The sequence below is a fragment of the Ananas comosus genome, linkage group 3 (assembly GCF_001540865.1).
Source record: "Ananas comosus cultivar F153 linkage group 3, ASM154086v1, whole genome shotgun sequence".
Classification (NCBI taxonomy): domain Eukaryota; kingdom Viridiplantae; phylum Streptophyta; class Magnoliopsida; order Poales; family Bromeliaceae; genus Ananas; species Ananas comosus.
Window position 1 is genome coordinate 14,746,218 of NC_033623.1, and position 21,527 is coordinate 14,767,744.

Below are 21,527 nucleotides of genomic sequence, written 5' to 3' on the forward strand. Positions count from 1 at the left end.
TGTATACAATTCTCTCAATCCGAGAGCTGACGAATAATAAAGTTGAAGATCTTAAGATTTTATTTGTTACTGTATTTTTTTTCTTATCTAAACTGATAGCATTCCTTTTAGCATAGCAAATTTTCATTAAGAAAAAAAAATTACTTTTTAGCATTTGGTCAGAACTTATTGCCGGTTAGTCAATAATAACGGAAGTGAAGAGGTTCTTTCGTCAAAAACATCAAATCATACGTTACTTTTGGTTATAAAAACCAAAAAAAAAAAAAAAAAAAAAAAAAAACCTCAAACAGAGCCTTAGAAAAAAAAATATATTTCCCCTAAAATTATGTTTTTATTAATATATTAGAACGGTCCATTGAGGACCAGGTCCAAACAATAATTTGGCTAGAAAGTGAGTGGGCCCACAAACGGAGCCCATGAGCCAATCGTGCATTCTCTAGATTTTATCCTGATCCTGGCGGGCCCACGTGCGGGGCCTGCTCACCCTACAAGCACCCACATTACACGACCCGCGATCCATTCCCGGGAAAACCAACGACTCATGTCGCGCCACGTGGATTATGCAAAAGGACGGCCCCGTGCGATGCAAATCGATTTCTACGCAGCATGCCGGACCATTGGTAAACGCTGTCACTGTTATTCCGTATACAATTTTTAATTATCATATTCTCTCTCATCGAACACTGTTTTTTTCTCTTTTTTTTCCTTGATTAAATATAAAAATATATGAATACTATTTTTTAATACATTAAAATTTTAAATTAGAATGGTTGTTTCACATAGTATTAGATCAGAAGATCTTAAATTCGAATCATATCAGCCTCCTAATATTATTGTTATTTTTTTTATTTAATTCAAGTTCACGTAATGGGCCTTATAAAAAATTGCTTCAGCTTCAGCTTTAGCTTTTAGATACCGCTTGGTTCGGGTATAAACAAAAAATAGCTATTACATGAATAGATACAAGTATGAGAATAAAAAAAATATCATTTGGATGAAAATTGGATTGTTTCCGGGGATAAGAAAAATAGTGTTTGGATAAATAATATGGAATAAGAAAAATATTCGGTAGTTTTATATAGAAAATGAAGATGTTGGTGGAAATAGTTATAATTGGTTATTATAGGTAACCGAGAAGTACGGTTCTCGAATAAAAAATTAGCGTTTGAGTATAAAGGGGAATAAGGGTCTATCCCTAATTCCCCATTCCTATCCCCTAATCAAATACTGCCTTAGAGTTATTACAATATAATAATAGATACTAGATAAATTTTCTACAGTAAAAGTTTTTTAATTAAATACTTTTTTGAAACAAAAAAGAATCCCCTCTCAAGTCTCAATTAAGAAGGGGAAAATATTAGATTTTGAAAATGATTGATGCAATTGGGAGATGATGAGATCACTCTCGAAGCTAAACCTCCACCATATATATAATAATGATTAATTGTCTTGTTAGGCATCCACTATTCATTGCCAAGCAATAACTGCTACAAATGATTGGAGTCTCACAACTTCATGTTCTGGGAACGCAAAAGTTACACAATTTAAGCAACATTTGCTTTTCCTTTTTCCTTTTTTCTTTTTTTTTTCTTTTTTTTTTTGTTGGTGGTACTGTGAAAGTAATATTTTATAAATTATTATATTTAAAATCAGAAAGTTTAATCGTCACTTCTATAATAAAAATATGGGTAAACCTCAAATGCTGTTCATGTGGTTTAGTACTCTATGATTTAAAATGTATCAAGTTAGTACCATATAGTTTCATTTTTCTCTTTTAATCAGCTCTTTCGTTAATATTTCGTTAAATTATAAACAAAAGAATTTCAGATACTCCATCTAAGTTTATCGAATATTTACTTTAGTACCCTTTAGTTTTAACATTATATACACCCTTTTTAGTTTTTACTTTTAGGTTTCTAGCTCTTGGATCTACTTCTTGATTACTAATAGTTTTTGGATCAAATATTATTCCACCTACCACCATTAATCCAACCTTTCATTTTTCCATCTAAAGATTAAAAATTCAAAAGTATCAATCTCTTGGTGCTTTTGAAAGTATTCTAGCTCAACTCTCTCTCTCTCTCACTCTCTCTCTCTCTCTCTATATATATATATATAAAAGATGTGCACGTAGCATCACTCCTTGTGATAGAGTTCGCAGGTACATTTCAACATCTAAACATTATTGTTTCTTTTCCGTTTTCTTTTCTTTTTTCATCCTTTTTGTGAGTACATTTTCCGTGTAAATAAGTTTAGTCTGTAGGTTTATAATTATTCCAGATCAAGCAATATAACCAAATTTGCATGCTAATTAACCAATCACCTTATTATGTTACCTTTGATGTGGCCAATTTAACATGAGAGTTCATAATTAATTTCATTGATGCAAACCTTTATTGTGACACGTTAGATTCATTGAATCCCGTAAATTGTAGTTAGTAAATTATAATCAAACTAAATAAATATATCTGTTGATATCATAGCAGGATTGATTAATAGCCTTACCATTCTCTAAGTACATAGTTTTCGTCATAGCGATGGTCATTGTCTTGTTAGTTTGATGACTCTATGATGGTGAAATCTTGTTAATTAAGCATCTAACGGAGATCCAACAACTCTAATTAGTAGGTAATCTTAGAGAAAAACATATCCTCAAATTATATAATTAATGATATGAGATATAGAGGCATAATGATTGGACCAAACAAGCTTTGACTAATTTTGGCATTTAATTAAACGATTAGAGTCAATTATTTCCCCCCTTCATTTGCATTTAATATAAAAGACCTTGTAATCACACCGTCCATATCTTAAGCGGCAGCAACTAATTACCAAGGAGTCTCTATTGGTGATCTTCAAAGTCCTAATTAGCTACCTATATGCAAGATTAGGAGTGGTGATTTAATTTGTTAAGTAAACAGAGTTTAATATAATAATAAAGCGAGAAGAAACTATATTCCTTCAATCGCGAACTCGAACATGCGGAGAGAATAGTTTTGTCAAATTAAATACTTGCTTCCTCACCTTTTTTTTTTTTTTTTGGTGAGCATGTATTGAAGTCAATGATCTCGACCAACCATATTACACGTAAATGATCATATGAAATTAAGAAAGATAACTGGGCCATATCTTGTCTTCAGAATACTTTAAGTTACTTAAAATCATAAGAAATAATTTAATCTGGTTCTTTCTTGTCTTTTGTTTGTGGTGTAATGAGATACAGCTGATCCGTGAAACATTAATTGTAATATGAGTAGTTCACTGACCACATTTTATATTTCATTAAGTACTAGCTAGGGCTTGTCAGAGAAGTTTAAAAATATTTTAAGTAGATGGAAAAAATTAACCTTAAACATTGCTAGTTTTGGTCCTTTTGGATAAGATAATGTTATATCTAATCACTTTTGGCACATGTGGCAAGGATTAATTATCTGTTTTTTTTTTTTTGTAATTAATACAAGCTGGATTAATGTACCAACTATGTTACACTGAACCATGAATTTTTGCGGCGAAATACATAATCTCTTCAAAAATAAAATATGAAATGGCACCATAAAATGTGTATGATTAATGAAACATATATACATGTTAAGACCGGAGCTCGCTCTCTAAAGAATTTTTATCTGTAAGTCATTTCAGTAGATTCTACAGTAGTCGAAACTAAAAATAAAATATGGATAATTTATTAGGGCTGATTTTATTAATTGTGCAGTATAATGTGATTTGATACTTATTATCTGCATAATTTAGAAGAAGAATTATATATGGACCATATTACTATATATGTTTCCAATACTTCTTTTTTATTGTAAAACTAGAATTTCGAATATTAAAACGTTTTCCTTTCAGGCTTAAAAATTATTATTTTTTATTTCTATTGAAGCCAATATTGCTTCAGAATGTTTTCTTTACCAAAGATTTTACTACGAGCTACTGCATTTTTGAAACAAGAAAAAACCTGAAAACCACATAAATTCTTAATTTTAAATATAAATAATATTTTTGTAATAGTGGAACTCCTAATTAAGTCACTTATTAAAACTTAAGAGTGGAACCAAGTAGTGATGATATATTTGGACAGGCACAATTAATTAATCCATCATTTCAACAAATCAAATCAAAGTTTAACAGCATCACATCAAACACTTATCCACTGCTCAGAAAGGTCGCGGGTCGCGGATTGTATACCCAAAAATAAAATAAAAAAGTTTTCAGCTCGCTCAGTTTAGCAACTCTTTTTTGTGTTTGCTTTGTTAAATAAGAAAAAGACATAAAAATATTGTCCAATCGGCCTAAGTTTTTAAAAATAATAACTATTTCTCATTACTTAGCATGATATCGAAATATAAATTACCGAGTTCGAGTTATAAGATTAATTAACAAAATATAGGTATATATATAATCCAAAGTTTAAATTTTGGATCTTAAGGATTGGATCTGATATATCAATGTATCAAAGTTGGCACCTGAGTTTTACATTGAACATTAGTTGTTAATTAATGGTTACACTCTAATATGCATTTTGCTATAAATAACACCACACTTTAGAAGAAGGGAAAGTAAGGTTATACGAGCACAAAAAGTACCAAGTATATAATGTTGATAGGGCTTTTTTTGCAAATAGCCTCCTTATAATTTTCTTTTTTTAAATTGGCCTTGTCAAAAATTTATTTGCAAAAATGGCCCTGCTCCCGCCACGCAAGCGCCACGTCAGCGCCACGCGGGCGGGACTGGGCCAGATGGTTAAGTTGAACACGGTGAACCATTCACCGTGTTCAATACAAAGTTTCTGTATTGGACACGATGATTCACCGTATCCAATACAAAATAGTTAAGATCGAAATATTTGTATTGGACACGGTGAACCATTCACCGTGTCCAATACAAATAATTGGACACGGTATATGGTTCACCGTGTCTAATACAAATACCTCCAACTTATTCATTGTTGGGATATTTGTATTGGACACGGTGAATCATTCATCGTGTCCAATACAAAAATTTTGTATTGAACACGGTGAATGGTTCACCGTGTTCAACTTAAACATCTGGGCCCGCCCTGCCCGCGTGGCGCTGACGTGGCGCTGGCGTGGCAGGGGCAGGGCCATTTTTGCAAATAATTTTTGGACGGAACTATTTTTGCAAATAAAATTTATTAGGGGGTTATTTGCAACAAAAGCCCATGTTGATAACTGGTCAATGCATATGAAGGGATTATTTTTACAAATAGCTTCCTGACAAATTTTTTTTTTAATTATTCCTATCAAAAATTTATTTGCAAAAATGACTCTGGCCCTGCCACGCAAGCGCCACGTAAGCGCCATGCGGGCGGGGCTGGGCCAAGTGTTTATNTTCACCGCGTCCAATGCGTATATCCGGGACTAAAATGGCTAAGTCCGGGTATTTGTATTGGATACGGCGAACCATTCACCGTGTCCAATACAAATACCTAAACTTTGTCAAGTCCGGAGTATTTGTATTGGACACGGTGAATCATTCATCGTGTCCAATATAAATATTCCGGACTTAGCCAAAAAATGGCTAAATCCCGGATATACGCATTGGACACGGCGAACCATTCGCCGTATTTGAACACGGTGAATGGTTCACCGTGTTCAACTTAAACACCTGGCTCCAGACCCGCCCGCGTGACGCTGACGTGGCGCTTGCGTGACAGGGCTAAAGTCATTTTTGCAAATAAATTTTTAATAGGACTAATTAAAAAAAAAAAATTGTCAGGAGGCTATTTGCAAAAAAAAAAAACCCATATAAAGTGTTAGCTAAAACACTTACTTTTTTTTTTTCTTTAATAATTATGTACTTTTTAAATTTTTAAACGTTCATGGTACAAAGGGTGGTTCCTATTAGCTCATTTATGTTCCAACTTCGCCAAATTTAAGATGCTCTCTCACAAACGTCAAACCTTCTAACGTGGATCCACCTTGTTTTTTTAGCGGATCCACCATATATTAATAAAGACAATGACAATGTGGTCAATTAATCAAAGTACGTACGGACCCAAACTAATTAAACTGATTAATTTGTTCGGTCACCTCAACTATTCATAGTTTCGAACTTTTGGCCCGGTCGGTGTATATTTAATGCGGTTGTGGCGAGATGTGTAGGGTAATGTTATATAGAAAAGCAAAATAATATTTTTTAATTATATTTTTGTGCCACACGTAAAACAATTTAGATTTAATTTAGTATTGAGACCTATCTAACGCTATTAGATAAAATGGAGTTGAAGAAAAAGTATATATAGGTATATACTTCTGTGTTTTTCAATGGGACCACAAAAAATATATCGTAACCGACTCATCGCGATATGCGGAACGCAATATTACTTACGAAAACAAACACGATATTTTTTCAATGTACTTTCTCACGGCACGTAATGCAATCTCCCCGCAATCCCAAACGAAGCCTTACTCGTAATTCCAAACGGAGTTTTAGTCATCAGTTTTTAATTTTTTACGCACGCATTTAAGAACCACCGTTAATATGTTTGAATTTCAGACTCTTATTCTTGCGTCAAAACATAGTGAATAGAAATATTAAATATATATATGTTGTCTATAACTTAAGTTGTTTTAAAATAACAATCAATTTATATATTAGTTAACACATTATCAGATTAGAGAAAAACAGTAGTATTTTATATTATTTAAACCATTGTTCTCCAAAAGCCACTTATGCTACAAACATCGTAAATAACATGTAATCATATTTGTAGCAGTTAAAATAAGCCAATCATTGCAATTAAAAAGTAAAATAATATGTTTATAAACAAATGGTCTTTTTTCTATATTTAGTAATTAACAGCCTTCAGATTAATTCTAAACTAATTTTTATTAGAATAACTTTTTGTTTAATACGATATTAAGGCGCTAGTGTGCAGTTTCTCAATTCTAAAAGATCTTGAGTTTAATTTCTGTATCATGCCAAAATTGTTCCCGTTTTGATTGCTAAAATTATTTTATACTATTTTAGAACATACTTACTATGTGTCTAATATTCATATTCTTTTACCGACCGTCTCTAGCGTAGGTGATAAAAAAAACTTAATAGTTGGTATTTAATTTATTTTAAAATTTTAGCTAAGTTTATTTTTTTAAAAATAAACAAAGTGGAAAAAATATTTGCATTTTTTTAAAATTGTCCCCATCATTACAAATATAGGAATGAGCAAAAATCAAAAGCACAATGATGCCTAATTGTACGGCACAAAGTTGGATCTATTTATTTGCAATTATATTAAGAAAAAGGGCAAATTAATGAGCCGGACCGGACCACATTGACGAGCTGACCCAATCTACGGATCGACTTGGCGATTCTTAGCTCAGACCATGTTTTATTTTTATTTTTTTAGTTTATAAAAATGATAAATAATTTGATGCTTTTTTTTTTTTTGAGAGATAATTTGATGCTTAATTTTATAAATAATAATAATAAAAGAATGAATTAGCGTATTTTACGTGTACTGGTGAGAAAAATTATTACTCAGTTGAAGAAAAGCACGGAGGCCTCAGAAATAACACGCGATCCATACAAATCCACTGAGAGTAGAGAAAAATTATTAAATAAATTAACTAATTTTTTGGAGACGAATAATCTGGTCCGTCCCTTCGACCACCCAAAGGAGACATCACTTTTTTATTGATGGGTGTATTTAACGAACCGCTGAGATTTATTAATGAGTGGGCTCCATAAGAAGAAACAGTTTAGGAGACAGGTATAATATTTATTCATTCATTTATTTATTAAAATTTTAGATGCATCAAAGCTCTTATTTTTACGGTAACGTCGATTCTTACATCCAAGTAGCAGAAAAGCAACAACCGACAACAAAAATGGCTAGCTGTTGCATGCACGATAAACTACAAAGAAAACGTGTTTAATAATATAAATAAATAACCGACCGTCCCTAGAGCAAGTGAAAAAGAGTTTGGTGGTTGGTATCCGAGGTTTCAAGTTTGAATTCTTAATTGATTCATATTTCCAGTTAAGTTTATTTCTAAATGAAATGAACGAAGCGGGTAGTATGCTACCCATCTCTCAAAAAAATAAATAAATAAATAAATATGTGCACATATAAAATGTATGAGTTTGATTAGCTAATTAAATAATGTGCCCATAAATAGTTTAATAGTTTTTGTTTATTATTATAGGGTTATGGTGTGGCTTAGGGTTGGTCTATGGTGATGTCCACCTGTGTCTCCTTCCCCACCTCAAAATAATAATAATAATAATAATAATAACAATAATCATAATCATCATCATCATCATCATCATTAGCTTGGTTAGTGTTTCACAGCCCTAGCTCGCATGTATGTATTTATAATTTGCGAGGATTTTGTTTTTATTCATATTGTTTGGGTTTAATTAGTTCCTTTCATTCCAAGTTTTATTGTGAATCGTGAATATTTCAATATTTCTTGTAAAAATGAATAATACCACACTAACAAAAGGAATTTTTTTTTTTTTTATATATATATGTTGTTTAAACTTGTAAAAGTGTAGATATATGATGCTTTAGCACACTTTCTCAGAAACATTGATTGTTCCTTCAATGTTATGATTCCCCAGCACCGAAATTCGGCATTAATTAATATTGACTTGACAAAACTCTCTGAACTACAAAGTTTCTTTTTTCATTTGGTTTCATCCTGAAGGAGCATCTCAACAAGACATCACTAGATCTGCACTACTTATCACGCACATCTAAAAACTGCTAATCAATTCTAAGTCATTTTCTATTACATTAACTTTTTAGATGAAAATAGTATGGTAGCAGCAGGATCAGCTCTACAGGGTATTAGTTAGAACCATTCTGAAACGCCTTGATTTCGAATTATTTAATCGCTTATTTTATAACTTTTTCGTGATGATACATGCAATGAGAGAGAAAGAGAGAGAGATTTTGAATGCAGAGAGAGAGAGAGAGTTAATTATGGTGACAAAAGAAAGAAAGAAGAAGAAAAAAGAAGTGTAGGCTCTAGCTAGACACAAGAAGAGGTATAGAATCAACATTCAACAATAAGAGAGGTTGGACTGGCAACACAGCCTGCGTGTTGTGCAGGGCCGAACAGGAAACTGTTGACCACTTATTCACACGGTGTGTCTTCTCGAGATTTCTATTGATAATGACCTTAAAGTATGCCCGGTCTAGAGATTGGGGGGATGACGTGAGCTCGGTCTAGGATAGGTGGATGACGAGGATTGGAACGCAGTCGTAGAGTACTACGATACACGGATTGGTAGTTTACTGGTGGGTAATTTGGGAGGTCAGGAACGGCGTCATCTTTAGGAAGACCCAACCGGACCCCTTCTTTGCAGTTTACATGATTAAGCAGCTGACGAATCTTTGATAGCAATTTCTACCAGGTAATCGACGACACGCTTGTAGTCGGTAGGTTTTTGTTTTACTTTGTTTGTTTGTTTTGTTTTGTTTTTTTATTTTCACCCCCTCCGATACCTATGTTGCCTCACCCCTGTAGGTTAGTTCATCTTTGCAACGAATGAAGCGGGTAGCGTATTATCTATTTCTAAAAAAATAATAATAATGTGATTGTGTACAGTAATTAAAAGTGGGCCAGAGCATATATATAGATTGATTCGGGTCAATAGTAACGGGACTGCATATAATGATGCCGACACGTCCACCCCATGCATTTAATATCACGACCCAGCTTTTCTGTGCCATAAAAAGTGATGAGATTTTTACTGATCATTAATTTCTTCGAGTACCGGTCCCCCTTCTTCTTCCTCCTGTGAGAGGAGAGACGAGACCTTTCATTCCTTTTTGGCTCTTCAATTCCTTTGGCCGCGTCAATGGCGACACCTCATGTGGTGACCATCGTGGTACAACTATATATATAATAATAATAATTGTGACCACCTCGCCCCTTCATGCACCCCCTCCCCCCAACCATTAAATTAATTTTGTGCATGCGCCAAAGGTTTAGATCTTCTGAGGGGGCTCTCTATCCTTAACCCTGTACAACCTCTGTGTCTACTTTGGAGCCTTTTGCCAAGAAAATTATTATTATTAATTACTTCTGGTGCTTGATATGTAATGTGGTCTTTATAAGTTGCTGACACGGTGAATATACATAATGGTACTTTCGAAATACATATATACGTTACGTAAAAGTTAAACCTTTACCGTAGGCGCCTGTAATGATAGCTTAAGATTTTTTTGAAGAACAATGATTGTTTCGCAATTATTGTACAATCCACAAAAGCAGATCAATAGTCACATAGAGCAAGTCCATAAACAATTGGGCTTATATTGGGCTATGTGTGTTGGGCCACGAAGCATTTAGTGCCGTATAGAGCATTGCGGGATCTTAAAAAGGTTCACAAAAGACTAGCTATGAAAAGGAAAAGAAAATTGAAAACCAAAAGTGTACTGTTAAAGGCCTGCTTGGCCCGATCTTCTCGCTCTGAAATGGCTCAACATACATGATTCTTTAATCAACTACTCAACTACAAGGTTTACTAAAGGAGATTAAAGAAAGTTCCAATGTAGTCATTAACAGTAAGCGCGGTAAGAGATTACTACTTCTGTACAGAATTAGCTTTAATTAAACCACTCCAGTCATTTACTTCTTATGAATGTGGATTGCCTCATCGCCGCCTCCGAAGAGTATAGACCCTCGACCGCTTGGTTCCGACGGAGCCAAATGGTTGTTCCGTGAAATTGCTCCTCGACTTATTCTTACCAAGCTCATGCTCTATAGTATGCAAGTCTTCGCAAATTTCATGCCTTGATAAGGAGACCAACCCTGGCAAAATATCCTTCTGGAAGTCTCTTAGGCCCCTTCCCCTCCTTAACTTAAACCCACATAGATCCTTTCGACTCTTGTTCTCGGTTTGTGTCGCGTGCATGGAGAGCCCATCATCTTTAGTCTCTTGTAGATTCAGTATACTTCTCTCAAAAGAATCAGCGGAATACTCGGGATCATCATTCTCTACATCATGTTCAATATCTCTGTTGTTTGGCGAGTAATGTGCGTAACATGTTGAATTCTCTGAAGAGATTAAAAGGAGTATCTCTGCTGCACCGGGAATTACATCATCCAATTCTAATTTCTCGGCTTGCTGTTGATTCATGTCAGCCGTCTGATTGAAATCATTCACAGGTTGGTATTCTCCACTCTCTGCTACCGCATGGCTTGATACAGTATCCTCTTCACTTTCATCATGCTGTCTTTGATTCTCTTCAAGATGGCTAGGTAAGGTTATTGGTAAGTTGGTGCTTCCAACAGATGCATGTAAGTTATTCTCTTTTGTATTATTGCCAGGAAATATAGCCGAGTTTTGCCTATGGCCCTCACTATGTGCACGCGCTACCTTCTCATTCATTGATTTACGCAAGTCCGACGTTGAATGAACTCCGTTGGAGCCGCAGGAAGATCCTTCTAGCAAGTTCTTAAAGCATTTTTCTGAGCCCTCGGTGAAAATTTCCTTAGAATTTAACTGATCTGTGAGAGAAGACTCTTTAGAGCATTTTTTGTTCTCTGATTCACAATTTTCTGGGCATGTGCCACTTGAATCTTTCCAAACATTTTCAGGATGCATAACCGAGGAACTTGTCGATGGAGAAGGGAATGGTTGCTTAGGATCAAGCAGAACGTAGACCGGTTTGTCTTCTTCGTCTTGAGCAATGTTGAGGTCAATCTCCAAAGGTTTGCGGAAAGTAGCCTTTTGCTTCTCAGTCGACAGATTGGCTGGAGGAAAACCTTTCCATTCATTTGATCCTGGACAGGAAGGGATTAAAAAAAATCTCAGAAAAGATATGCCGCGGCAATGAACAGTCGCATTGAACTACTTATCCCATTTGTCAAAGTTTTCGAGGGAAAAACAAAAACAAAGAGGTTTCTTTTAACTTTCTGAAAAGCTCTATTAATTAAAGCTGCTTAAGGTGAAGCATAAAGTATTATCCTCCATAATTTTATGTTCTCCATCATCTTAATGATCAAGCATCAGCTTTAGAGAAACCAAACATTACTCGTAGAATTAACTATAGAGAACATGATCTATTATTGCTCTATAGAATACTTCGATTAGTGAAACATCTCGCAGGGCTAAACATCCAGCATAGAGCCAGGCAAGATTACAGAAAATACTGCAATGCGATTCAATAGCTTATCAAGTTGTGTAACAAAAGAAAACATGCTTGGACAAGTAATGCCAAGTAAAATAAAGGCCATCTAAAGGAAAAGTAAAGAAGCACACTCCTCTGTTGGAACGGCTCCGTACGCCAAGCAGTAAATGGCTGTATTATAAGCAGCAAATCGGAAGGAAAACAGGATAAGTACATTCAATGTGGGCTTAGAAGAGTTGAGATGTTGGGTATGAAACTGAATTTTGCACATATGCCACTAAAAATATGCTCCAATGCTACGAAAACTACTCAGGATCATCGCGTGGACTCAGCGGCAAAGGAATTCTCCAGAACCAAATATGGAATGTCCTTACAAGTTCCCAAGTTATAAAAATGCGATTTCGTCATAATTCTGCCGATAATTTGTGGTTTTCAGACAAATAATGATGCAAATAAACATACTCTTAATACTCATACAAGCAGATAACTTTGGAAGCAATCAAAGAACTCACCAGGGGTAAAGTGGCAAGACTCATGCTCTCTCCGCGGCTCACTGAAATCTTCAATCAAGTGATCTTCCACCGGAACAGAATCCGAATCATGCAATTCTGTTCCGGTCGAATTCATGCGAGATGTGCCGGCTCTCAACTCAGCAGCAAAGACAAACTCCGCCGCGTCATTAGACCCCGAAACCGCAGGTTTTTCCAAATCAATCACATTATGAGAACAGAAGCTAAATCCAACAGAATTAGCCTTCGCCGGCGCAGAACCTGCATCACTTTCATTGCAAAAAGAACCCTCCTCTACTTGCGAAAAATCGTTCGCAGGTACCCGAAGATCAATCATTATCTTGGGCTGGTTACCGAATTGCTCTGCCCACACACCTTTACTCACTTCCAGTGTCGAACCCTCCTGCAAAATGATTCATATTCTAGTGATAACAACTCCAAAAATTCGACTCAAAAAGGGTGATAATTTCTCACCATTATCACATCCGATCCCTTCCAGGAAAGCTCGTGCATCAGGTTCTTCTGGGTCCGGTACAATCGATGAAGCTCCCGTACCTAAAATAAACCCCAAAAAAATCAGTGAAAAAGAAAAGAAAAGAAAAGAAAAGAAAAGAAAATTCTCTACAAAGATTCATGAAAGGAAACAGAGTATACCTGTTTCTTAAATATAATTTCATGCTGAAGCATTATTCGCCTCAACCCATCCTTGATCGAATCCTCATACCCGAGGTCCAAATCACCTCTCCTCAGCATCGTCGTCGTCGTCGTCGTCGTCGACCTCGACCCCATCTACACGATCAACACAAGTAGTTCTTATACAAAACGAATCAACAAAAACTAAAATAATCAACACGAAAATGAAAAGAATCCATACCTCGAGAGGATGGAGATCGAAGAGGAGCGTATCTTAATATCTGTTTCTACAGCTCCTGTGGTGTGCAATGTGTAAAAAAAAAAAAGAAAAAAAAAAGTAGAGAGAGAGAGTGTGTGTGTGTGTGTGGGGAATAGTATTGGGATTGGGATTGGGATCGATTCCTTTGTTTTTTTTTTTAATTATTATTATTAATTATTATGCCATTGCATGGGTAAGGAGAGAGAAAGAGGAGAGAGAGAGGATCCGAGCACGGGGCGAGGAGTCCGTTTTTGGTAATAAAGGAGGAGATTAGTACTGCACCATTTCCTCTGCGTGTTTTGACCAAATTGCCCCTGGGTTTTGCTACACAGTTTTTTTTTTAAAAAAAATAAAATTTTTTGTCCTGTCATTAGCAATAACTCAATTTACTTTAAATTTAAATAAGTTCAAGCTTTTTTGGACAGAAATTAAGTTACAATTTATGAGTATTAAAAATTACTTTGACTTTTGACCTTTTCAATTTCAAAAAAATTAAATTTAATTCTCATATTAGTCATCTGTTTGGCATGAATTGTTCGGATCATAAATGAAAATTAAATATTCAGGATAGTGAAGTCAAAATATCATAATATAGAACAAGTACTATCCATACAGTTTACTCTGGCAACGTACAATAGTTTTTTGCCTTCTAGGACAACTTCCCCGAAATACCCCTGTCATATTCGTTTGATCTTATTTAAAAAAAGAAAAAAAAAAGAAAAAAAAAGAAAAGAAAAGTCTCTGGGGGAAATCTCGGACCCAAAGAAACACCGAAAGATAAGCTAAGTGGGGATAATGGGGGCCACAAAGAAAAGTATGGTTAAAGAGAGGGGTTTATAGTTATTGCTCTAAGATGAAAAGTCTAATTAAATATTATATTCGACTTTTAAATTATTTGTTAGCTCGTAGATAAAATATAGAATTAATTACGTAATTCTGCGAATATATCGAATAACAGATATATCTCTGTAAAGTTCAAAGCTCTACCATTTTCAAATATACTCCTATTGCTAAGATCCGTTAGAAAAATATAATTAATCGTGAGTGAAATATTTTATTCTCATTAGTGAATGGGTTAAATTGACTTTTTAATATTTCTGTATAATTCTAATAGTTGGAGCTTTTGAAAGGATGTATTTATAAGAACAGAAATATCATTTAACTTAACTACTGTTACAAAATAAACAGCACTCTAATAGTAAAAAATCAGAGAGATCAACTTTTAATATTATTGAACTTTTGCAGGAATAAAAATAAACAAGTTAAACTTTGTAGAAATATATTTACTATTCAATATGTTTACAGCGAGCTGTATGCAATTAACCTCTAAAATATAATATCATATCAAATCATAAAAATCAGAACCTTAAAATTAAGGACCAATAAATTAAACTTTTTTCTTATAATCACAATAATAAAAAAAAATCCTAAACCATAAAAGTTATCCTTGTTTAGAACATTGATATACCTTTGCTTTGTTACCGGAGCGTCTGGATTTGTTTCTTTTTGATCATTCGATGCCTGCAGTTTTCTCGTCAAAATCACTAGAAATGCATCGATTCAATGTGGGCACATGCAGTACCATTCGATAGAAATTCTGCTTCTACCTACTTCTTAAAGTGGGCACATTATTATTAGAGTCCGACTGAGATACTATCGATAACACCAAAAATTTGATGCTATCGAGTTTTTCACCGTTAGATTTAATCTTTTGATTATTTTTATCCGTTAAATTATACTATTCAACCAACCACTTACTCAACATTATGGGGCCTACATCATCTTAACCATATATTTCTTAATTTAAGGGTTAAAAACTAATAGCATAAATAATTTAGTATTATTGATAGTATTCTAGTATAGTTATTATTATTATTATTATTATTATTATATAGAAAATTAAACTAGTCGAGAACTACTTTTTGGAAGGGTGGGTTTTAACAGGTGGAATGCTTTGAGTAGTCTGTGGTCAACTTCTTTTCTGGGTGCCCACTTTTGGTCTATTCTCCTGTGACAGCCACTTCGACTTGTGTTAGGTACTTAACTTTTGCTAGGCTTTTTTTAGGAATTTCTAAAGAGAAAGCTACATAATGCAACCCAATGAATGAATAATGCTGCGCCAATTAAAGTGCTTTACCTCCCAAAAACTATATATATATATACTAGCTTATTTATTAAGTTGCATCAAGTGGTGAGATTATTTTTTTTTCAAAGAAAAAGATAGTATATTGTCCATTTCATTCATAATTTGTATGAATGTTGAGCTACGACAAGGTCGAACATAATTCAGGTCGATCTGGCCACGTTTATTGGTCTCTAAGCTTTTGACACAAGTACATAATGCGATTCACGAGTTGTATTATTTGATTTGACAGTAGTTAATTAGATAAGAGAACAAAGACAAATGCAATTTGTTTTATCCCTCTGAATATCGTATATATGACTCTGTTTTTGGTAGACATGAAGTTGTTTAAATAGAAAAATAAATTATTGAGATGATAAATATGAACTGTCTAATCCTGTGATTTTATAATTTGGCCATGAAATTAAATATCTATACATGTAGCAACAGTATGTGGCTTCCCAATTAGAGATCTATCATCTATCATTGTAAATGCGCCAAAACGCAATTGGGGCGCATTTAACCATTTGATGTAGCTTCACCATCAACATTTAGTTATTTTTTGCCCCCCTAACAACTCTCAATTGGTTACAAAACTAAGAAATAATAAGTCTTTGTGAAATCGACATTTTTAAATGTTGCGCAATTGTCAATTCCCCGAAAATGATGCCAGATTTATAGCCAAAGCTAAAAAGAAAGGATATGGAAGAATTACAATAATTGACACATAAAGTGTGGCTCCCATGTAGTGTTTTTTTTTTTTTTTTTTTTTTTTTTTTTTTTTTTTTNACCAATGTTATCTGATAATTGAAATTAGTAAGATGAATTAATATTACTAACCATTGTTTGATCAGTTGATACTTGACTTATACCTTAATTATCTTGAGGCTAGAATATGATCCTGGTTCGAGTTCAACTTCAAACGAGAATGTTTGTATCTCTCTATGAACTATATCTCTCTATGAACTATAAACTACATGATCTTAAAAAAGAGAGAGGGGTAAGGAAAAAAAAAAAAAACCTCTTGAGTGTGATTAACTAATACAATAAATAAATAGTCATATACTTAATTAAAAATATATATGTATTTTTCAGACATAAAGAATTAAGGGTTAATTTCATCCGTAACCCTCTAAATTTCAGAAATATCATAAATATCATTATAAATTCTGTTATATTATAATTACTGTTTCAAATACATACTTTTTTTAAATTTACTCTTGCGGTTATACTATGTCTCTTAGATCACATTAATCTTAGTTAGGTAGTGGTCTAACACAAGTTAAAATTTGAAATGTCTATTTTACCCATGAATTGAGAAGCTTTTGAAGGGTATATTAATTATATGATTTTTACTATTTAGCCCATATCTTCTGTTTATTATTTATTTAACATCCAAACTAATATTGTTCACTGGTATTCTTTAATACTATTTAGCTACTAACTTTTATTCATTATTTATTTTAGGGAAAACTTCAAATACCCCACGTGGTTTCGCACTTTTTCACTTTAGTACCCTGTGATTTCAAGTGTATCAAGTTAGCATCCTGTGGTTTGTGGTTTTGCACTTCTCACTTTAGTACTCTGCGGTTTCAAGTGTATCAAGTTAGTACCTTGTGGTTTCGCACTTTCTCACTTTAGTATCATGTGGTTTAATATTTCGTTAAATTATATACCCCAAAATGGATAATAAAAAAAAAAAAATTGAAACTACATGGTACTAACTTGATATAAAAATAAAATCACAGAATACTAACTTGATACACTTGAAACCACCTGGTACTAAAGTAAGAAAGTGCGAAATCATAGAGGGGTATTTGAAGTTTTCCCTTTATTTTATTAAAATTTTATTTAATTTCAATTGCTCTATTAGGTATTGCTCATTATATTTTTTTATTTTAACTTCTACGAAGTAATTAAATTATTAAATTTGTTGGAATTATCAATGGATTGATAAAATCTGCAATTTTATTGACAAAAAACAATCCTATTTCAAAGAACCAAATATTAAGAAAATTTTGATCAAAATAGTTAAATTAAAGGGGCCTATTTTGTAACGTATAATAGTTAAGGGAATTTTCATATATTAACTTTTGAAATTTTGTGAGGGTATAAATAAAAATGAATTGGAGGGTAAATTTGGTATTTTGAATCCGTCATATCTAAACATGACGGAATAATAGTTATGAGGGCATTTTTAAAAATTTTTATGCTTTTTGAGGGTAAATATGAAATTTTAATTTTTTTAAGGAATATTTATGTTATTAGAATTATTTGGAAGGATAAGAAGGAAATTTTTCCAAGAATTAAAGATTCTTCAAGCATCGGATTTAGAAAAAATTAGAAACCCCAGAGTCCGAACCGTACGCTTTTATTTACTAATCTACCCCCGAAAAATCGTCGGCTTCAGCGGGCACCTGGGAGGGGCATTTGTGGAATTATGCGCACATCCAGGGGAAAGGGGCCCTCGTGATGCGTGCGGTGGGTTCCGCGTGTGGGGACCACTCCGAGGCTGCGGGCGAATCCACGAGGTCAAAAGAAGTTATACGGAGTCCTCAATGTTGTACTCAAAAAGATAACTAGCCCACGTGGCTCCAAACTATTTGTTGGTCTAGTCCCCTGTCCTTTTTATTGGTCTCTTTACACAGTCGTGTAGATGAACGTGCAACGGAGACACGGAGTCACAACGTTGACCGTTGTGGAAAGGTGGAGAATAAAGAAAATAATAAATAAAGAGCTTAATTCCGAGAAACTATTGCCTGCACCGTGTCTATGCACCGCACCTCCTATTGAGCAATTAATTTTTTTAAAATAAAAAAAATAATTCAACATACTCTCCATAACAAAACATTATGTATTTTGAAAACACATATTACACCTTTTTTTTTTTTTTTTTTGTGAGAGAGGGTAGAGCCTGTAAATTATTTAATTTTTTTTTACACTGCTAGTTAAAATTTTAAAACTGAGAGTAGCGTTCTATTGAATCAGATCTTTTATCTGGTTTTGATTTATTGTTTAATATATGATGTAGAAAAATGTTTGCGTATCCTGTGATTGTTTAGAAAAAGTTTTACGAGTTCAAATAGCTAATATAAGTTTAAACAGCAAAATCAAACTATTAATTGGAATTCATTTATATTGTTATTTCGAAAGATTACAGCGTGCAATCAAATCCATGATCATTTAATTAAATTAACTTCTTTCTTAGCTAAGGACGATTTTAGTTTGCGAATATTACTTTGTTACTAACTTATTGATTTATTAAATTTCATAATTACACTATACTTGGTCCAAGTCTTCTATGAGGAGTATTATGATCAATGAAATCCACCAAATAAGTTGCTCTAAGTTTAAATTTTCAATTTGATTTTCTTTTAAGAAGGAAATTGAGATACGAGCTAAAATATAAAGAGCTTTTCGAAAGGATTAATATAAAAAGCATCCCTCAGGGACAAATTAGATCTGTTAATTGTTTTTCTTTCGATTACCGTATTCTCAACTTTCAGTTCTTTCAATTTATATTATTCTAGTTAATTAAGTTAAAAATTGTATCGAATTTAAAAGTAATTTTATTAAAGTTTATAATTTCCAATGCATTAGCTTATAAATGCCGCAGATTTTAATAATTAGTGATAGTAAAATATATATGTAAGTAGAAAAATAATTATTTTATAGAAGATAATGATTTTTTTTTTAACAGTGCACGAACAATAATTTAACTCTACGAGCATGTAGACCGACCCTAGAGTAAGTAGCAAAAGGCTTGGTGGTTGGTATCCGAGACTTAAGTTCGAATCCTAGTTGATTCACATTTCCAGCTAAGTTTATTTCTAAATGAAATAAACGAAGCCGGTAGCGTGTTACCTATCCTCTCCAAAAAAGAAAAAGAGAAAAAAAAGAAAAAAAAAAAACGCCTCTACCAGGCAGTATGTGATTATATTGAAGAAATAGTTTGAGATTTGATATCGAAGCGTGTTCCTCAGAGCAAGGTGGGCAAACCGGGCTTGTGGTTGGTCATCACATAGACTCACCCCAGTTCGCAATCTCTATGTTGATTCCATATTATCAAATACGTTACTCACAGACGAATCTTGAATTGATTCATATTTTCAACTTCAAATTAATTTGCAAATTGAAAAAAACTGATAATCCATGCTACCCTATTTTCTCAAAATAACAAAAAAGACATTTTTAATAGAAATAATTTGGTCCTGCTCCCAAGCGAATCATGTTCATCTCTATTATAAACTAATTAAATAAAGCTATTAATTCATACATCTTATTATAATAATCCAAAATACTACTTAGTTAATCGCTAAATAAGACACAAGTTTTAGATATTTCAGGCATGTGATAAATTGTATGCAGATACTGCAAGTTGTTTGATTACAATAATAATGGGCGGATTCTTTAAGCACCCGTTGGGTTCAGATTTAATATTCATAAGTTGAGTTATATAAAACTTTAAAATATAAATTATTTAGCTAAATTTTAAAATATTTAGATATATGTATTAAATATTATTTTAATTTATAATTTTAGATATAATTATATCTATTTTCTCTAAAAAACACTACAATAGTTTTTTAAAAATATAGTCTATTTACAATAATTTACATAAAAATAGTACAATAAATATACAACGCTTAAGGCAACGAAATTCAAAAATCATTAATAATAAAGTTTTATTTTAATTAAATTTATTTTTTAGTATAGTGGCCCAAATAACACTCTAAAATAAGTAAGAGGTTAGCAAAAAAGAAAACAAAAATCAAAAGATATGGAATTTTTTTTTACAGTACACGAAACGTTTAAGTTTAACTGTACGAGGTGTGACCGCCCGTGAGTAGTGGAAAGGTTTGGTGGTTGAGTATTCGAGATAAGTTAATCTAGTTGTTCAAGTTTCAGCTAAGTTTATTTTATGAATAACGAAGGGGGTAGGCATTGCTTACCTATTCTTTCAAAAAAAGAAAAAGAAAAAAACAAACAAAAAAAAAAAAAAAAAAAAAAAAAAAAAAAAAAAAAAAAAAGAAGAAAAACGACCACTCTCGAGCATGTATGTTGTATGTTGCAATGGAGTTTGAAGATTTTTATTCGACTGTTCCTAGCGCAATGGCCAAAGGCTTGGTGGGTTGGTATCAAGACTCAAGTTCGAATTTAGTTGATTTCATATTTTCAATGAGGTTACCCAATGTTTCGATACTTATTTGATTCATATTTCAACTAAATTATTTTAAATGAAATAAACTGAGTAGTAGGCATGCTATCCTATTGCAAAAAAGCAAAAAAAGATTTTATAGATTTTTGTTCCTTGTACGCAAGTTATTTAATATTCTTTAATAAATAATTAATAAATATTAACTATATTTTTTTAAATAATTAACAATATATGTTTGTTAATTAAATAAGAAGTTTTATGAATTTTCAATTGTGATAATGTATCAGATATGCAAGTTTTGATTACAAATTATAATGCTGATCTTTTAACAGTTTCGGTTCAGAACTTGTAATTATTAAATGGTTTGTGTTAGTTTAATAAACTTTAAATAATATAATTATTTATGCAATTTAAATATTTTAGCATTATATTATTAAATATTAATTTTAATTTTAATAATTATTTAGTATATAATATCTCATTTGTATAAAAACATACCAATAAGTTTTTTTAAAAGTATATTATTTTAAATAATTAAAATATATAATTAAAGTTATAAGGCTAAGCAACAATTCAAATCTGATTAATAATAATTTTAAGTGTTTATCTTTAAATTTATTTGTTTGTATGGATGGCATAACACTCTAAATAGAAGGTGTTAGAATAGGAAACAAAAAATCAAAAAGATGGAGAGATAAAGTGGGTTAGAAATAAATAAATCGTTTAAAATATAA

The 21,527-nt window shown here is 32.6% G+C and overlaps 1 protein-coding gene across 1 annotated transcript; it reads right to left on the reverse strand.

Annotated features, from left to right (window-relative positions):
* Nucleotides 10,413-13,630, reverse strand: LOC109707144. Its single transcript, XM_020228236.1, has 5 exons — nt 13,496-13,630; nt 13,276-13,410; nt 13,096-13,176; nt 12,625-13,024; nt 10,413-11,765 (listed from the first exon to the last, which is right to left on the reverse strand). Exons 2-5 carry the CDS (start codon nt 13,408-13,410, stop codon nt 10,633-10,635), a joined length of 1,749 nt encoding a protein of 582 aa, XP_020083825.1. The 5' UTR covers nt 13,496-13,630; the 3' UTR covers nt 10,413-10,632.